The following is an 18,881-nucleotide window of genomic DNA, read 5'->3' on the forward strand; positions in this document are numbered from 1 at the left end:
TGGCCAGAGGCCTCCTGGCGTGTGGTTCCCCTCATCCACCTGGACAGCAGGCCCCTGCTCCCCTGGGATGTGCCGTTTCCAGGGCAGCTCTTCACAACCTCCACCCGCCACCTGAAGCTTTGAGAGACGGGGCCTCCCCTCTTCCTCTCCCGTCCCTCGTCCCTCGAGCCAGGCGCTCTTGGAGAGGGCCCGGAAGTGTTTGTGAGGGAGCGCGGGCGGCCGTGACACCCCTCCCGGTCCTCCCAGGTCTGAAGGCCTCGCTGGACCGCCTGCAGCTGGAGTACGTGGACGTGGTGTTCGCCAACCGCCCAGACCCCAACACGCCCATGGAAGGTAGGTGCTCCCGGAAGAGCCGGGCACTGCCAGGGTGACCAGGGGTCTGCCCCATGCTCCCATGGTGGCCCTGTCCCACGGGCGGGGGCGGGGCGGCCTTCCCTGGCTGTGTCAGAACCACGCGAGTGGCCTCCTCCCTGGAGCCGGTATTGTACAGGAGGCAGGGTGGCAGTAAGGTGACTGGCACCCCTGTTGCGCCCCTTTCAATGTGGGCCCACAGCAGCTCTGCTTTCTTTGACGTTTGTTTCCTCTCGACCGCTGCGCCCTCCGGTCTCCCCAACTCCCTGCTACACCATCGTCTCATTTGTGCTTTGCTGCTTCAGGAGCTTGGAAAATGAAGTTGTGTTTGAGTTGTTTTCCCATGTATATGTATGTGCCACGCATGTGTGTGTGTATAGGCATGCAGTGCTTTCTTCTGAACAGAAGGAGAGCTCTGAGCAGTGATTTGTGCGCCCCGCCCTGGCCTTGCATCGTCCACAACTCCCGCGTTCCCACAGCTATAAACTCTGGTCTCTTTAAATCTTTCTTTTATCACCAGGGGACCCATTTAGTTCCTCCAAGTCAAGGACATTCATCGTAGAAGGTACACAGTACCCTCAGCCGGCTATTGGCTTCTGTGTCCAAGCTGCATTTTATGAGACAGCTTTTTTTATTTACACAACTCTGTCCCCGATGACAAACTTCTCCATAAAATGCATAAGGGCGGGGGGTTCTGTGAGGACACCTTGCAAGGGAAGGAAGAGCAAAGCAATGTCGGAGCCCTGCCACACCCACGCCATCATCTCGGGCCGCTCCCGTGCATGTCCCCACGCCTGCATGGCTGGGACCCGTGCCACCTGGCCACCCGGGCCTCCCCTCAGCTGCCTCTGCCCGCCTGGAAACTCGACCTTGGATCGTGTGCTGGGAGAGGCTGGGGAAGTGCAGCTTCCACAAGGGCCGACCCCAGTGGGGACCCGGAAGCCCTGTCTCTCCTCTGATCACTCTCTCAGCCCTGCCTCTCCCCCATTCCCTGCTCTCTGGCTCCTCATGAGCACCCTGGCTCCGTGGCCGTCATGTCCCCTTGGCTGGCTAGGCCACCTGTGCTCTCACCTGGGGACCAGACCTCTCCATAGCAGTGGCGCCACACTTTCCTCCTACCTGAGCTGGCGGGATTCTCAGGCCCTGGGCAGCCTCCCCCTGCTTGGTCCCTGCGCTCCCCCATCAAGTGCACCCCGAGGGCCAGGCCTGGGTCTCCTGGGAGCTGGGCAGCACTGCACACCGGAAGGGCTCCTGCCTGCCATCTGGCGCTGCCACCTGACCCCCGCCATGTATTATTTGTGATGCGGTGGAGTTGCTCTAGGTTTGGGCACCAGGTGGAAAAATGGTACCCTCGCTCTGCCCAATGGCATTAAATATTGAGGTGAAGGACAGTTGTCCTTACATGTCCCTGTTTCTGGGGCCACTGGCATCACGCTTGGCAGATGGACAGTGTGCCCGTGCTCTTGAGTGGGCTCCCTTCCGGCTGCCTCTGCCCAGACCCTCGGTGCCAGACCCCTGCCTCTCAGGACGCCAGCCTCCCACAGGCTCTTCCCCTGGGCTTCATGGTTGGAATCTTGGTGACAGGAGAGTGTGGGGAGGGAGGGCAAGGGAGCCAAGGTGGCATCGGGTCCTTGGGCTTCCTGTCCCTGGCATGTGGACCGAAGGCTTGGCTCGAGAGATGGGGAGTCAGCTGCATGGTCACAGGTGCCCAGAGTGTTTCTGAAAGGCCTGACCAGGACAGTGAGCCAGGAGCTGGCTCCGCGGGGGTCCCTGGGACCTCTAGATCTCTGACCAGGCCCTGTCTTCTTCATGCCTAATGTGGCATCAAAGCAGGTGACCCAGGGAGGTCCCGGGAGGTCCAGACTCCCCTCCCACATCCCCCCATCCCGGACCCCCAGGTGCCCCAGTCCCTGACCTTGGGGGGAAGGAGAGGGCAAGGCTGGGGCTGCAGGGCTGGAAGCTGAGGCATAGTTTGCCCGGGGTCTTGGGTCACCCTGCTAGGGCCACCAACCCAGCAGCACCGGCACCTTACGCCAGCCCTTAGGATGCCCAGGGTCCCCCAAGATTAGGCCTCACCCAAAGAGGTGCTTAGGGACCCAGGATGGGGGAAGTGACACCCCAAGAGAGGGTGGCCCGGAAGCCAGCATTGCTGTCCCCCCGCTGGGGAAGGCACCCATGGGCCCGGTGCTGTTCCAAGGCCAAGCTGTCACTCAACTGGCCTTTCCTGCCTGCGCTCCTGTCTGTCACCCCCAGCCGCTGCTGGGGACCTCGGCTCCCCTGTCTGGGGCAGATGAGGAGAGCGAGGACGCTCCGGGGTGATGTCCCTCCGCTGTCTGAGAAACACTTGTTCTTGCGCCTTCCCACGCTCCCTGGGCAGTGGCCTTGCAAGCACTGTATGGGACCCGCGGAGGCCCCGGGGCAGCCTGCGCCCCACAGGGCTGGGCACTCTTGAAATTTGGAACCTAAAACCACAGCACCCCGAGGTGCCCGTGGCCCGGGGAGACCTAGGACTGCAACTTTCCGCCACACAGACTTTCTTGAGTACTAGAAGAACCCGTTGTGCTGGCAGGTTGGAGTCCACTTCTCGAGGCTCAGCCACTTGTTCCTGAGGACGTGAGCCTCAGTGGTCCCCACAGCACTGGCCCACCCCTCCCAGGATGCCTCCGTTGCCCCACACGGCCTTTGCACTGGGGAGACACTGGCCTGGTGCTGCTCAGAGCCTGGGGTGTGGCCCAAGGCAGGCTCTCTGTGCTTCCCCCGGCTGTCCTGGCCCAAGAGGACCCCAGTCCTGTAGCCCCAGCCCTGGGACATCACAGGCTCCAAGCCCTGCCCTTAGTCCGTGCAGCCCCATCGTTCCTTCTGTACCTTCTGTTCCAAAGAGGGTGTGGAATACACCCCAGAAACAAGCCAAGCCCTGTTTCCTCCTGTGCCCTCCGCCAATCTGACTGGAACCGTAACCCATTCTCGGGCTCCTTCCAGAGTGACCACAGACCTGAGTTCCTCTCCAGACTCAAGACCCCCATGCAGAGTCCAGAGCCCCATCCCAGGTCCCACTAATGCACCAACGAGACATCACAGTGCACCTGCAGCCCATTTCCCAGAGATCTGTTCGGCTTGCAACTAGCTGGGGAAATTATTTTCAAGACCAACTTCTCGGATTGTGGTTCCCTCTTTTCTTTCCTCCTGGAACCCCCCACACGCACCCCCAGCTTCAGAGCCAGGAAGCACACTGCTTGCAAGACATCTTTGCAGCCCTCCCTCCTCCCAGCGTCCTGCCTGTATCTGCAGCAAGTGCCTAGGCCGGGCCTGAGCCCCTGCTCCCCCACCCACATCTCTCCCTCTCGCCGCAGAGACGGTGCGAGCCATGACCCACGTCATCAACCAGGGCATGGCGATGTACTGGGGCACGTCACGCTGGAGCTCCATGGAGATCATGGTACGGCGACGCCTCCTTGCCCTGAGTTGTGGGGGGATCTGGAGGTGACAGCATGGGGAGGACAGGAGGATGCACCCTGCAGACAGAGGTCTCAGCTGGAGCCCCAGCATTGCGTGGCACTGGACGGGTGGCTGTTTGGTTACCTGCAGAGCAAACCTGGGAGCCTGCCCCAGCCCTGGCTGGAACTCAGAGGGTTCTCTGAATGCTGGGAAGCCCCTAGTGGCACTCTGCTGCCCCAGCCAGCCCTCAGTAAGGACCCTCGGGTACTGCTTGGGGACACTCCCCTTTAATCCTCACCACGTCCCAGTGGGCAAGTGCTGCCATTACCCTGGTTCTCAGATATGGAAATGGAGGCACAGAGAGGTAAAGTAATGAGCTCCAGGCCACACAGCATGGCCTGAGACGGATGCCCGGCCATGGCTGCACTAGAACATGGGTCAGCTGTTAAGCCTCCGCTTCCCACTCGTAGTCCAGGATGTTTTCAGGGAAGCATCCCAGTAATTGTCAGCTCCCTCCACAGGGGCCATTGAAGGCTCAGGGCAGGGGCTGGGGGCAGCGGATGGTTCTTGACGTTTGCAGAGCTCCAGGGAGTGTCACCAGGGAGCCCTCTGCTCAAAGGCTTGGAGGGAGAGCCCCCCCCACCCCGCCCCTGACCTCACTTCCGGCCTTAACCTGCCCATGCCAGGCCCCCTAGAACCCCAGCCACCAGCATTGCTCCCAAGAGTCCCAGACTCCTGCTCCACGGAAGGAACCCGCAGGGTTTCATTTCCAGCTAAACCCAACCTCGGGAGCCCTGGCACCGACCGGCTTGGATGTTGGTGACATTAGTGAGCGTTGTACTTGGCTTTTCCCGCATCTGCCTGGAGCCAGCGCTGGGCTCGGTGCTGGTATCGGCACCCCACTTACAGCTGAGGGAGCTGAGTCTCAGCAGGGAGTTGGGGACCTCGCAGGCGGCAGAGGTGGCCTTCCGGGGCTGTGTGGGGGCATCTGCCCGGGCTCAGGTCCTGGGTGGGTTGGAGGAAGAGCCGTAAAGCTGAGGCCTTGCTCCCAGCCCACAGGTGGGCTGGAGCAGCTGCTGAGCCTATGCTGGAGTTCGCTGTCACCCCAGGCCCAGGGCTGCGAGGCAGCGATCATAGCAAAAAGTAACAGTGTGGCTGCTGAGCTCTGAATGCCACTAGTGCTGGGCACTGTTGCGAGGGCACAAGCACCCTTGGCTTACAGGACCCTCACAGCAGGTGGGGAACCCATGGCAGGGAGATGAGCTCCTGGCCCAGCACCCAGCAAGTGCCAGAACCGCAGCCCACTACGGCATTGTGCTTTCTCATAGCCATCAGCTTTGGGGTCCCAAGGCACCCCCGGCTCACGGTGGGGTGATGGGTGGCAGCACCAGCCATGCCGGGGGCTGTGTCCTCTCCCCACTGCCTGCTGACACGGGACTGCCTGGGCCCTTCTGCACCCACAGGAGGCCTACTCTGTGGCCCGGCAGTTCAACCTGATCCCGCCCATCTGCGAGCAGGCCGAGTACCACATGTTCCAGCGCGAGAAGGTGGAGGTGCAGCTGCCTGAGCTGTTCCACAAGATCGGTGGGTGACTTGTCTGACCCCACCCAGGCTCCAGCCCTGCCACCCTGTCCCACCCCACCCTCAGGCCCCCTGACCTGGCCTCTCTCCTTCAGGGGTGGGCGCCATGACCTGGTCCCCGCTGGCCTGCGGCATCGTGTCCGGGAAGTACGACAGTGGCATCCCACCCTACTCCAGGGCCTCCCTGAAGGTGAAGCAGCGGCCGGGTGGGAGGGCACCTGGGCCTGAGACCTCTGGGAGATGCCTCGCTGTACCTCGGCTGTGCCTGCACCTGGCATGGGCTCCGAGGCTCAAAATCAGGATGGAGCCCGGCCAGGGGCTGGGCCATGCCTGGAGGTCCACCCACTCCGAGGACAGGCCCCCACCAGGGCCCAAAATCCGCCCTGATGCCGTCTGCGGTCCCTCCCCCATGATTCTCCACTCTGCCCTCGCTCAGGCCTCTGGGGCCGCAGGCATTGGGAGGGGCCCCACTGGAGGACAGGAGGCAGCAGAGAAAGGTCTGTGGGGCCCTGGACCCCACACGCTCCTCTGCAGCCTCCATCCTGGGCCAGACAGGAGAGACAGCGCCCCGGGGCTGTGGGAGGAGATGTCCTGCTGTCCCGTCTGCCGCCTGCCTGAGTCTGGCCCACAGAGCGGGCAGGGCAGGGGAGGAGGCGGCCGGGAGCACCCATTGGCCATCTGCCTCCAGAGGTCCCATTCTGCCCCTCACCCACACTGTCCCCGCCCAGGGCTACCAGTGGCTGAAGGACAAGATCCTGAGTGAGGAGGGTCGGCGCCAGCAGGCAAAGCTGAAGGAGCTGCAGGCTATCGCTGAGCGCCTGGGCTGCTCCCTCCCGCAGCTGGCAATAGGTGAGGCTGGGCATGGGGACAGGCCGTGTCCAGGGGCGTGGCAGAGGAGGTCCCCAAGAGCCCAGGCTATGGTGTCCCCCGCTGGCCACAGGGAGGGGCTCTGAGGCGAGATTAGGAGCCATGTCCCCGGAGGGGTCCCCCAGAGTCTGGGTCACCCTCCAGCAGCCAGCCGTGGGTCATGGGGAGCACTTGGGTCACCTCTCTGCAGGGAAGGCCAGGGCGGCGATCCCCAAGTGTCCCCCGGCCCCCCTAGGCAAAGCCCCGCCGGGCACTGCTGCGCTTCCTGGTACCCTCGGAGCCAGAGGGCCTGCAGCAGACCGGGCCCCTCACCTCCATCTCGCTGCCCCCAGCCTGGTGCCTGAGGAATGAGGGTGTCAGCTCCGTGCTCCTGGGTGCTTCCAACGCAGAGCAGCTCATGGAAAACATCGGAGCAATACAGGTGAGCCAGGCCCACGGCAGGACGCACATCCCAGCCAGTCCTTGGTCCAGCACAGCCCCTGGCTGCCGCCCGTCCAACATCTGGGGAAGACAGGGACCCCTGCTCCCGGGAGGCTCCTTTGCAGCAGGAGCCCACAGAAACAGTGCCAGAAACAAGATTCAGATGGGCACATGGTACACCACTGCAATCCCCGCACTCTGGGAGGCTGAGGCAGGAAGTTTGAAAGTTCAAGCCCAGCTTGGGCAGCTCAGTAACTTAATGAGACCTTGACTCAAAATAAAACCTAAAAAGGACTGAGGATGTAGCTCAGTGTGAAGGCCTTGGGTTCAATCCTGGGAAGGAGAGAAGGAAAGGAGGGAGAGAGGGAAAGAAAGGGTAAAAAGAGAAAGGATTTTACTCTTGTCAGAAGGAGCGAAGCTGGTGATTTAGCTCAGTGGCGCCACGCCTGCCTCGAAATCGCAAGGTCCTGAGTTCAATCCCCGGTACTGAAAAGAAAAACAAAAAAAGGGAATGGGGCCAGGGCAAGGCAGAGGCACAGAGGGGCTGAGTCCCATGTTCGGGGGCTGTCAGATGGGCTTGTGGAAACGGGCTTTTAAGCAAAGCCTCACAGCACAGAGAGCTTTCCAGGCAGCAGGAGCAGCCACAAAAGGCAAGGAAGCCGCAGGCCTGAGCCAGGGGCCTCCAAGGACTGGGATGTGGAAGCCCCGGGAGGTGAGGCAGAGCAGGGCACACACCAGTGGGTCTTTGGAGAGGAGCTTGCTGGGCCACTTGGGAAGCCAAGACTAGGGCAGAGACCCAGAGGACGGCGCAGCAGCCCCCAGGGTCCGGGATGGGAGCCGTGACTGGATCCAAAGCAGTCCATCACCGGGGTTCTTGTCATCTAGAAGGCTGATGTGCTGTCACCCAGGGGAAGGCAGCTGGGAGAGCAGTCCAGGACCTGGAAGGCAGGCCTGCGGACCCTGCATCACCACTGCCCCACTTCCGGAAGGCTCCAGAGTCCCGGGAGCTGGAAGGAGGGCATCCAGACCAGGACTCTCGGCAATGCAAAGCCGCCAGGTCTGCTGTGCGGCATGTGGAGCCCAGATGTGAGGACCACAGCCAGGGCAGCCACAGGGTGCCGTGAAGTGTCAGCGCCTCCCCAAAGGCCCGGCCAGACAGGGGCAAGAGTCTGACTAGCTGTGTCCTTGTGTACAGGTCCTTCCCAAACTGTCATCTTCCATTGTCCATGAGATCGACAGCATTCTGGGCAACAAACCCTACAGCAAAAAGGACTACAGATCCTAAGTTGTCCCGCTGCCCACCAGGACAGTTTCCGGCCCCTCCTCATCTGTTCGCTGCTTATGCTGTTTCCACACCAAGTGCAGAGTGGGTTTGCATCTGAGAGAACCCGCCGTGCCCAAACACCACCGGACACGACCTGCCGGTTGCCTTCAGACACCACCCGCTGCTTTGCCGGACGCTGTCAGGTCTCCCGGGGACAGCCCGTAGCCTGCGCAGCTCCTCCTCCGGGAAGAAACCCAGTTTGTACCCAGCCTTTCATGGAGACTCCCAAAGCCAAGGTCAGGCCAAGACCTGGCTGGGTCCTCAGGTCAGGCAGGGTGGGCCTCTCCTCTGCCGAGAACCCCAGACCTGGGGAAGGGGTCTGGCACTTCCTGGGGGCCCCTCTGCCAGGGCCCCAGTGGGCAGGGTGGGGCCTCCCCTTGGAGTTTCTCCAGTCCCCCTCTTCCCATGGGCTCCAGGCACATTGCTGGGCCTGACCCCAGGCACCTCCCACCACTCTCTCCACCCCGATCCAGCCCTGTGCCCACTGGGCCTTGGCAGGGGTCATGGCTACCCAGCTGGCCCTTGGGCCCACACTTAACCCTTGCTGGCAGGGGCAGAGACCCCAGGGGGATTGGGTGTGTGGTTGGGGACCCACAGAAATTTGGGGATCTGATTTCTGGCTAATCATCCCGTTGTGTTCAACCCTGTACACAATCAAAGAGCCCCCTGCCAGGAGGCCAGGGCACTTGGGAAGGAGCCCTGGGGAGCAGGCCCCTCTGTCCTGACCCAGAAGGCCCGATGCCAAGCACTATGACCTGGACCATGGCTGCAGGCCACATGGCGGGCAGGGGGAGCAGGCCGGGCCCCGCGCACTTGACTGTGTTCCTCTAGGTTAGCAGGGTCCCTCCTCTAACACTCCTGCCCGCGCCAGGGTGATGGCTTGGGTTCTGAAGAGGCCATGCTCAGCCCCTTTCCAGGGAAGGTCTCTGGGGTTTCCATGCTGCAGGTGCAGGGGCTGGGGGCTGCACCAAACAGCAACACACGCCATGTAGGAAAAGAACTCAGGGACCCGCGCCCAGGAGAGATGGCCGGGCTGTTCATTCCCTTCCACACCCGCTCACCTAGGATGGTCAGAAGGGAGGGAGGGACACTCAGGCAGAGCGTCAGACCCTTAGCAGCAAGGGGCTGAAGAGAGGGTGACAGCCCAGTGGCCCACAGGTGTGAGGCCATGTGCTGCCTGGCCACGGTCCTGTGTGGGACCCAGCCTTCTCTATGTAGGACCAGGGCTGTGCAGAAGCCATGCCCCTACCCTAGCTATACCAGCTGGCCCCAGGGAGGACCCCGCTCCTCCACCCCAGTGGGTGTCATCCACCCACACCCTCCGTGCAGGTGCAGGAACATCTGTCCTGCCACGCCCTTTGGTGGAGCTGACATTCCAGCAGGCTTCCCCCTGCCCCTGTCCAGGCTGGGTGGAGACCTGGGACCGTGGCTGGAAGAAACCCACTGAGACACAGGCAGAGGAGGTGGTCGTGGAAGAGGGAGCCAGGGCACCTGGCTTCCTCCGTCTCCCAGGGCGGCCGGCCGGCCCTGGAGTCCAGAACCCCCACACTGCCCCTGGACCAGACCCTGGGGCTCTTCTCCACCAAGCTCTGCCATGAGCTTCAACCAGAAGCCACCCTGTCAGTGTCCAGAGGGGGCAGTGTCCCTCTAAGCAGAGGCCACCAGGCTGTAGCCGCCCCCCTCTGTGTGGGGACCTCAGGTGGCTGTCTGGGGACAGGTCACCTGGCCCTGGCTGACGGGTAGTACCCGGCCCTGCCCACTGTGGGGAGGAGGAACGTGATGTGCCTAGTGCCCTGGGTCGGAGACTGCTGCTCCCCAGGGGCCACTCGAGGGAACGTGGAATCCCTGCTGGCTGCATTTCCCCAAGAAAGGGAGCACCCTGGGAGGACCTCGGGAGGCCCACATGCATGGTATCCAGGACCCCGGCAGCCTCTGAATGGCACCTCCACACCCTGGCTCCGGGGGCTGTTCCTTTATAGCCACCGCAGGGAGAACAAGGCTGGGGTGGGAGCCCGATGTGGGAGGCGTTGGAGGGGCCTCTGGGGAAGGATGGTAGACCAAGAGCTAGACAAGGAAGCCTGAAGCTCTTGGCCTGGGCCAGGGGACCGCCTCGGCTCCCTCCCGACTCCTGCTGCCCCTGTCCTCTCCCGGAAGCACGGCCGAGGCCCTCACCCGGAGAGCTGGACATAGGAAGAGCCCAGTCCGGGGGCTCAGGCTTCACCGCGGAGAGCAGAGCCCGCTCCCACGTGCCCCGAGCCCATGGTGAAGGCTCAGGTCCTGTTCTCACCCCGCTGCCATGTTCGTAACTCGCTCTCTCTCTCATTTTCTAATGATCGTGGTTCTTCCACTATCTGCGTCCCCCCAGGCAGAGACCACCGGACTTCAGCTTCCGGGACAGCCGCGTATTTATGGAATGACAAATAAAACCCAAGCCCGTTGGCCTCTGCGCCTCCTGTCCCCTCGTTTCTTCTGGGGCAGTGCCACAGAGGAGGGCAAGGCCACCAGGTGCGGGCGACCCTGGAACCAGGCCCCGTAGCCATGACAGGGATGGGAGGGCCTGGTGGGGTCAGAGACTGGGGTCACCCTGGGGATCCGCCCTACTTCTCCCAAGGGATTCAGGCCAGGGCCCACAGGCGCTTGGGGGACCTCCCCACCCCCCATCAGTAAGAACCTTAAAAACCACACTGAGCCATTCCCTTCCCAAAGGATTTATTAAAACACAGAAACCAAAACATACACACAGAGTACAAAGTAAAGGGGACTGTGCTGGCTACAGTCTGCCCAGCCTCCCTCAGGCCAGGACCGGGGACAAGTCACAAGTCACAGGGGGCCCAGCATCCAGAGCTCGACCTCTCCCCGCTGGGACCCTGGCTGCGCGCCCCAGCTTGCCCAAGGCCCTCAGCTGGGGACAGTGCGACCCCAGACTCAACCCAGGCCGGCTCCGTTCTGTAGGAGAAGAGTTCAGGACACACACACACACCCAACGGGCCCTTTCTGGGTCACCGCACCTAAAAAAATACTTTGTTAAAAAAAAATCTGAAAATTAAGGGGGGGAAGATGAACACAACAACGCCAGTGCCTTTGGGCTGATGTACCACAACTGTAAACTTCCGGTGTGTAAAACGGGGTGGGCACACTTCCTCCTTTCTAGACCAACTGGTGCCCATGGGCACTGCCAGGCCACCCAACAGTGGGCAGACGGCAGCGTGGCCTCACCCTCTCCTGGTCCCCTCCTCTTTCTAAGCCATGCTGGAGGCTCCAGGTGACCTACGCTTGGCACCCAGAGGGGCCTCCCCCCCACACCCTCTGCTCCACCCACCAGCAGCACCTGGGACAGATGGAGGGACCCAGGCACCCGGATGACCTTCCGCACAGGGAGAAGCCAGGTTCACAGGACAAGGGGAGCTTCCAAAGGTTGCTTTCCAGGGGCATCTCCTCCGCTCAGGCTGGTCCCCGGGACACAGCATGCTTCATGGCTCCATGCCCAACTGCCAGTGTCACCTGAGCTCCCTCTGAGACCTTTGACCAGAGGTGGTTCTGCAGAAACCCAGCCCTGCTGGGGAACTAACGTGGCAGGAAACGTGGACGTGGGCTGCCAGCCGAGACTTGGCAACACACAGGTTCCCCCATTCTGCGAGCAGCAAAACCCAGCCCCTGCTTTGCTCAGGGCCCCTTGCAATGCTCCCCACCTCCGGGGCACCCCACTCTGCCCCCTCGGATCTGGATGAAGACAGGTGTGTGGGAAGCCAGCCACAGTGGAAGGGGCTTAGGGGTCTGGCCTCTGGGGGTTCAGAGAAAGAGCCACACTGCAGACAAGGACACCTGGGGCTCAGCGAGGGCCCAGCAATCCCCAGGGATCCATGACACTGTGTCTCACACCTTCCTCAGAGAGCCCAGCCAGTGCCGCTCCTGCTGCCGTGCTCAGGGTTCCCTCCTCACGCTCGGAGAGTCTGTCTCCCGGGTCCCCCAGGGAAACTCCCAGCTCCCTCCACCCTCAGGCCAGCCAGGCCACCGCACAGTACCACAGAGGCACCCCAGCGCGTACCCAGGAGATGGGCCGAGGCTCCAGGCTGCTCCTGCAGGGAATCAGGCAGGCGCCTGGGAGACAGGGCCACTGGGTCCAGTCCCGGCCCTCCAAGAACTCAGCAAAGTACATGGTGCCCCAAAGGGACAGGAGAGAGATGACGCCTGCCCCCAGGTGGTCTGGTTCCTAGGTGTCTGTGGCCCAGGGGCGTCTGGACAGGGAAGTCTGTACCCAGAGGGGAGTGGGACTGCTGGGCCACCCTGTGACCACGACCCTCTCTGCCGGGGCTGGAGCTACACCTGCCTGCAACCACACTTCCGGCAGATGGGGACCCTCTGCCCCTCCCACAGTGGCTGTCAGTTTCAGGCCCTGCCCACTCTAGGACATACACTTTGGCCTGCCCTGGGCCACAAGGCCACTGCCCCTCAGCTGGAACCACAGAGTCCGGCCCCCTGGACAGGCTGGGCCAGGGACAGACACGTGCCCACCTTCCCCAGGAGACAGCCTCTATCTGAGGGTCCCCAGGCCTGGCATGAAGGGAGCGGGAAACACCTCCGGACCTGGTACCAGGCAGTGTCCCACCCCCGGGCCAGACAGCCACTCCCTGCCTGCCCACCCAGCATCAGGGTCCCAGGCAGGCAGGGGACAGAGCAGAAGGGCGTCACAAAGCCAGATGGACAGGGCGAGGGACACTAAAGGCTAATTAGGTCACCAGGGGCTGCTTCCTCTCTGGCTGAGCAGTCAGGGAGTTTTCCTTCGGGTCCAGAGCCTGGTACAGGGCCTTGGGTGCTCCAGGCCAGGATCCTCCATATGTCAGCCACCTTTTATCAAGACAAAAGCATCCGAGTCTCCGATAGGAAAGTGCACAGATGTACAGATAAATGAATCTCCTCTAGGGAGTCGCTCTGAGAGGGGTGGAGGGGCACATCCGCGTGGCCGTGGGTGCAGTGCCACGTGGAAGAAGACTTGAATTACGACGAGATGGTGCCTCCGGGCTCTGGCCCAGCCGGGCTGGGCCTCGTCCTCCATGTGATAGCATCACTCGGTTTCCCTTTTTGTCCCGAGGGGGCACTGGCTCGTACAAGTCCGTAGCTTTTCTCTCCCGTGGGGGTCGAGCAGGTGGCCCGGCATCGCGCTACGAAAGGTGGATCAGCAGGTTACTTGTTGTGGGTGGCCGGGCAGCCAGAGGCCCCAGGAGCTGGAGTTGCCCTCGGAGCTCAGAGGGGACTCCCCGGCCAAGGCCTCTGGACACCTCCTCAGGGCCAGCACCCAGCCTGGAAGCCCCCAGAACCTCCACCCTCAGGCGACAGTTCCTACAGGGACAAACGGGACTTGGAGGAAGCTGGTGGTCCCGTGAAAGTGGTCTGGAATCAGCCCCCGCTCCTGGCCAGCAATAGCCCCAGACCCTCGGCTACCCTCTGCCACGGGCAGGGGCAGGGGCTGGGAGCTGACACAAGCATGGCTCCCTGGGGTGCCCGCCAGCGAGCGAAAGGCAGTGGAGGCCGACCAGTCCGTCACACTAGCTTTACCAAGGCCCAGTGAGCCCCGCTGAGCCCGGCAGAGCAGCACAGCGGTGGTGGGAGCCTCACCTCAGCTGGAAGGGAGCACTGCAACGGGGGGACGCTGCGGGGTCGGCTAGATGTCTGCAAAGAGAGCACATGGTGGGCTCGGCCGGCGTCCGCGGCAGCGGGCAGGCCGGGCCCCGCAGGGCACCTGTGTGCATGCTGCCTGGAAGCAGAGGGCACCTACCGGTCACATAGGGCCCCAGGGGCATCTGGTTGTAGTTCACAATCCCTCCCGGTCCAGGGCCCCGGAAGTTGGGCCCAAAGTTGCTGTTGTACATCTGGGAGGAGCCGAAAGCGCCCTGGAGGCAAGGACTCAGCTTTACGGGTGCGGTCCTGAACCCACCCAAGCCTGGCAGGGAGCACCCGGGTGCGCAGGCTGAGCCTGACCTGCTGGATGGTGGGGTCCCCAGCACGGTTGGTCAGGCGGCTCAGGATGCTGCGCTCTGACATCTGCAGGCGGGCAGCCACCGGGGGGATGCGGGACAGCATGGAGGGCAAGCGCGTCACGTCCGCCTTCATATCGCTCAGCAGCTCCTCCAGCTGGTTCAGTACTGCGGGCGGGAGGTCCAGAGGTGGACGCTTTGCCTGCCCCTAGGGTGCAGGGAGCCGCCAGGCCGTTGCTATTTACAAGGGTGTGTTTCGGCACACCGCCAGCAGCAGACACCAGGGGGCGCTGCTCCTCAGGCCTTCCAAGGACCCGGGCAGCTCAGAGTTGCCAACTGGGGAACGGTGGGGGTTTCCGAAGAACTTCTCCAGGGGCCCATACTTCCGGCACAGCAGAAAGCCAGAACCCTGACCCAACCCAGAACCGTGGGCCAGCTGGAGCAGGATGGGGCCCAGGATGGGGCGCGGGTCGGCAAGTCCAGGGTGATGAAGGGCCTGGCAGACCCCTCAGCTCTGGGCACCCTGCCACCTACCTGGGAGCTGGCTAGGGAGAGAGGGGACCCCAAGGACTACAGAGTTCTGGAGCGAGTGTCAAAGGTCCTCACCTTTACTACAGGGGCACTAGGGAGACTCCCTGAGGGAATGGCAAGGATTCAGGACAGGAGTATCCCACTGCATCCCACCCAGAGAAGGAGCGGCTAGACAATGGCACTGTCCCAGTCCACCCCGGAGCGAGCCACACCTCCAGGCTGGTGTTCTGTCCTCAGCCCCGGCACAGTGGCTCACCCTTGTGCAGCACGGCGTTGGCCGGCTTGTTCCCGGCCAGGGACTCCTTGGACAGGTGCTGGTGGCTCTCAGCCAGGCATTCCACCTCAGCCAGGCGGGCATTGAGGGCCATGGCCGGGTGGTTGGGGTCCTGGGTCATGTTGAGGTACGCGGCCCTCCGCAGCTGCTCCTCAATGACCAGGGCCTGCTCCAGCAGCTGGGGGGTGACAGGCATTAGGGTGGCCCCTCTGGATGGCCACTATCCCCCAGCACCCGCCCAAGGACCAGGGGAAAAGAGGGAGCGAGCCATACTGCCACCCACCTTCCATCCTCACCCAACCTGGCCACACCCTGGAGCTTTCATCAAGCTGGGCTTCCTGTACCCCATGTCACCCCAGTGTGGGGGACACTTGCACAGTGGGGCTTGGCCCAGAGCAAGGACCCCATCACTCTGCTGACTGTCAGACCCCCTGTGAGCAGCCTGGCCCAGGTGGAGGGATATGGGAGGGACGCTGCTGCCCAACATCCCTGTCCGAGGGGCCCCCTTGGTCCCTAGTCCCTGAATCCCTCAACCCCTCCCCGGCTCCTAGCCCTGCAGAGCCTGACCTTGAACCTGCGGGCCAGGAACTTGTTCTTCATCTCCAGGTAGTTGCCCTTGTGGATCTCAGACTTGAAGGGCTCATTGAGGATCAGATACCTGGGGTCGTTCTGGATGTCCTGCCAGCGGGCATAGCCGTGCCTGCAGGCCACCGTCAAGGCAAAGCCAGCACAGGAAGTGGGCCCGGGCCTCCCTGCGTATGTGCCTGCTCACGATGACCGTGGTGACAAGGTCAGTGGGCATGGACAGCCGTCCCTGGTGAACCAGGTGTGGCAGGGAGGCTCCTGGGGTTAACTCCCTGCCCCAACAACCCGTGGACATGTCCGTTATGGTTTAGGTCTAGAGGCCCCCAGAGCTTCACGCACTCACAGGCAGGGCTGTGGAAGGTGAGGAGACCAGAGACACAGCAGGCTGCTGTAAGAGGCGGGGTCTGGTCACAAGGGGTGGTCACTGGGACGTGGCCTGGAAGGGTCCATCTCCCTCCCAGCTCCTCCCTTCCCTCTGCTTCCTGCCCACCATGCTGTGAGCAGCTTTTCCTCCTCTAGGCTCCTCTGCCACAGGGCCCTGCCTTGGAGCCAGCAGACCATGGACTGAACTGCTACAGCTGTGAGCCAAAGTAAAGCTCTTCAACCTTCAACTGTGGGTGTCACATACTGTGTCTCAGCCATGGGAAAAGTCACTGAGACAACATCCAATCCCAACCTGGGCCTGTGAACATGGCCTCAGTCGTGATCAGGGCTTCTAGGTCCAACAACCGAGTCCAGGTAAGAAGAGTGAAATTTTTTTATTTTTTGCAGCAGGGACTCACTATGTAGCCCAAGCTGGCCTCGAACCCATGGTGATCCTCCTGCCTCAGCCTCCCAAGTGCTGAGATTACAGGTGCGGGGCACCACTCCCTGCTGGAAGGGGGAATTTTGGACACAGACACAGAGAAGGCCTGGTGACAACGGAGGCCAAGTGAGTGACGGGTGGGCCCAGGGACCCACCGGGAGCCAGGAGAAAGTGAGGCAGGTGCCCCCAGTGCCACCCAGCCTGGCCGACCAAGGATACGTCACGATGCCAGCCAGCAGCCAGTAGTCATGGCGCCGGTGCCAGATGTCATAGATTTTTCCCGAGGACACTGCAGCCCGCTCCTCATTCTGCCATAGCGTGTGCAGCTCTGGGGAGAGAGCCAGAGTGAGCAGGAGGCGAGGCCCCACCCGCTCTCCCAAGGAGCCGAGCACTCCCGGCACACTGGCCATCTCCCCCCAACGCCAGGCTCTGGCTCAGGTGCTGCTGGGAAGGGTTGCTTAGCAGCCTTTTATCAACCAGCCACCCTCCAGGGTAAGCTGGCCATCTGGCCACTCCCGGGGCTCCGTGCCTGTGAAGCCACCGTCCGCAATGTTGAACATGAATTTGAATCTCCCATTCTTGTCGTCCTTCTTGCCCTCCTCGTCTTCCTCTCTGTCACCATTCTGCTGCATCTCGATGGCCTCCTTCTCGTCCGCCTTGGTGTCATCTATGGGGGCACAGGTCACACTCACCCTCCACCGGGAAGAGTCCACCCCTGTCCTTAAGGAGTCAGGGCCACGGACTTGGAAGGAATGAGCTGTAGCCCCTGTCCCACACAGGGAGGCTGGTCCCCGGCCCACCCGGGGATGGGGCAGGAGACCACCGAGAAGGCACAGCACCAGTTCAGAGAGCTGAGGAGGAAGCGGCTGAGGCAGGAGGATCGCCACAAGTCTGAGGCCAGCCTGCGCTATCCAGTGAGCTGGCCCAAGGGTGGCGTCCTAGAGGCCCACAGAAGGGAGCCCCAAATCCTGCAGGCCACCTCACTCACCCCTCTCTCGGTGCCATCTGTGCCCCAGGCACCCTCCGCCATCTCCAATCCGGGCCCGGGGCCTGGAGATGGTGCCCAGAAGCTGACCAGGACCCCGGTGGCACCCCAAAGAGGCCAAGGGACGAGCCCCACACCTGGCCTGAAGTCCCCACTGTCCGCTCTGCTGTGGCTGAGCCTGAGGTCCAGCTTGTCTGGGGCCTTCTCCTTCTCGAGGGGCGCCTCCTCTGTAAGACACCAGGGTCGCTCGGGGTCCAACAGGTGCATCCCCCCGACACACAGGCCTGTGCCACCAGCTCCTCACCAGGCCCCCTGCACCCATTACCAGGTGAGCCTGTATGCCCACGCCTCCATCCCAACGCCCAGAACGCTGGGCACGATCTCTAGCATGTGCAAAGCCCTGGGTTCCATCCCCATTACTACAAAAATATATAATTAAGGGCCGGGATGTAGCTCAGTGGCACTGTGCCTGCCTGGCAAGCATAAGGTCCTGAGTTCAATCCCTGTGTCAAAAAAAAAAAAAAAAGGCCCTGACAAAGAGGAGGCCACCCTAACCTACCACACCAACAGCTGTCCACCTTGAGCAACCCCCAGCAGACCCAAGACCTCAGACAAGTGTCTGGAGATGGTAAAACAAGGTCAGTTAGAAGCTAAAGTATGTCTCCAGCCAGGTGTGGTGGTCCATGCCTGTAATCCCCAGCACTCAGGAGGCTGAGGCAAGAGGATTGCCAGGAGTTCAAGGACAGCCTGGGCTACATAGTGAATTCAAGGCCAGCCTGGACTGCATGGTGAGATTCTGCCTCAAAAAAAAAAAAAGAAAGAAAAAGAAAAGGGAATAGAACCCATAGGGAAAAGAATAAGAAAAAAATGGGAAAAGCTGGATGAAATGTCTAGAAATAAAAGACACCACTGTAAACAAGTTAATTGCAGAATTCTACAATATCCTCGAAGACTTCCCCTCCCCTGGCACCCGCACCCTGTGTGAACCCAGGACTGTGAACGCGATAATCGTTCTCCTGTGGCCTTGCTGTGTCATATGGCGCAGTGACCTTAGAACAGGGAAGCCACCTAAGCAGACCTGACAACCACACGAGTCTTTAGAAAGCCAGAGTTTTCTCTGGATGCTTGCAAAAAAGGAAATTGGGGACTCCAGGAAGAACAGCATCTCTGTGACTCTCGCTGGCTTGAGGATGGAGGGAGGAACATGGGCCACCAGCTGAGGCCAGCAAGGAGCCAGGACCTCAGCTCTCCAACCTCGAGCAACTCAGCTCAGCCATGACAAGGAGCTCGTAAGTGATTCTTCCCCAGAGCCTGCATGTGAGAACTTAGCCGAGCTGCTAACTTGACCTCAGTCTCTCGAGACAGTGGGCACAGAACCCAAGCTTGCAGGAATGTGTTACACAGTCATGTAAAAGACACAGCAAAAGATGTGGAAGGCTCCTCAGCCTCACCTCTGCTAACCTTGACAAGGTACAAGGGTAAAGCAGGGTTGAAGGTCTAGCTATTACAATAAATGTAAAGGATTAAAATTCTTAGCTCAAAGATAAAGTTAGATCAAACTAAATTGGTCAAAATAAACCCCAAGGCAAAATGTATCACAACAAATGATAATAATTACAGAATAATTAGAGCCGTACTTCACCAGAAAAATATTAAAAACTTGAACAAATATGCACCTAACAACCCAGCCTCCAATGAGAAGAGATGAAATCTGGCATTGCAAGGAGGAGAGATTAAGTCCACAATCACTG

General features: G+C 61.4%; 2 protein-coding genes across 22 annotated transcripts in view; one reads left to right on the forward strand and one right to left on the reverse strand.

Moving 5' to 3' along the window:
* Kcnab2 (potassium voltage-gated channel subfamily A regulatory beta subunit 2) overlaps positions 1-10,424 on the forward strand; it is a 75,453-nt gene extending 65,029 nt beyond the window's left edge. For 10 of the 16 annotated variants that reach the window (XM_087214596.1, XM_087214594.1, XM_087214593.1 and 7 more), the window contains 8 exons: positions 247-333; positions 872-916; positions 3,702-3,787; positions 5,250-5,370; positions 5,463-5,557; positions 6,096-6,216; positions 6,567-6,655; positions 7,850-10,424. In XM_087214596.1, coding sequence (XP_087070722.1) covers positions 247-333; positions 872-916; positions 3,702-3,787; positions 5,250-5,370; positions 5,463-5,557; positions 6,096-6,216; positions 6,567-6,655; positions 7,850-7,939 — 734 coding nt within the window. In that variant the 3' untranslated portion in view covers positions 7,940-10,424. The remainder of the gene's footprint in view (positions 1-246; positions 334-871; positions 917-3,701; positions 3,788-5,249; positions 5,371-5,462; positions 5,558-6,095; positions 6,217-6,566; positions 6,656-7,849) is intronic. The other 6 variants (XM_013065148.3, XM_013065150.3, XM_087214597.1 and 3 more) reach the window with 1 other exon arrangement.
* A 246-nt stretch (positions 10,425-10,670) lies between these two features.
* Chd5 (chromodomain helicase DNA binding protein 5) overlaps positions 10,671-18,881 on the reverse strand; it is a 47,851-nt gene continuing 39,640 nt past the window's right edge. For 2 of the 6 annotated variants that reach the window (XM_004863735.4, XM_004863736.4), the window contains exons 34-42: positions 17,268-17,357; positions 16,675-16,812; positions 16,365-16,473; positions 15,323-15,455; positions 14,738-14,933; positions 13,955-14,118; positions 13,752-13,866; positions 13,592-13,645; positions 10,671-13,137 (exon numbers count right to left, since the gene is read on the reverse strand). In XM_004863735.4, the coding sequence (XP_004863792.1) occupies positions 13,638-13,645; positions 13,752-13,866; positions 13,955-14,118; positions 14,738-14,933; positions 15,323-15,455; positions 16,365-16,473; positions 16,675-16,812; positions 17,268-17,357 (953 nt within the window). In that variant the 3' untranslated portion in view covers positions 10,671-13,137; positions 13,592-13,637. Of the gene's footprint in view, positions 13,138-13,586; positions 13,646-13,751; positions 13,867-13,954; positions 14,119-14,737; positions 14,934-15,322; positions 15,456-16,364; positions 16,474-16,674; positions 16,813-17,267; positions 17,358-18,881 lie in introns of all 6 variants that reach the window. The other 4 variants (XM_004863732.4, XM_004863733.4, XM_087214586.1 and 1 more) reach the window with 3 other exon arrangements.

The sequence above is a fragment of the Heterocephalus glaber genome, unplaced genomic scaffold (genome assembly GCF_053883595.1).
Source record: "Heterocephalus glaber isolate CG9 unplaced genomic scaffold, H.glaber_assembly_v1.0 deba00001447, whole genome shotgun sequence".
In the NCBI taxonomy this organism is placed as follows: Eukaryota; Metazoa; Chordata; class Mammalia; order Rodentia; family Bathyergidae; genus Heterocephalus; species Heterocephalus glaber.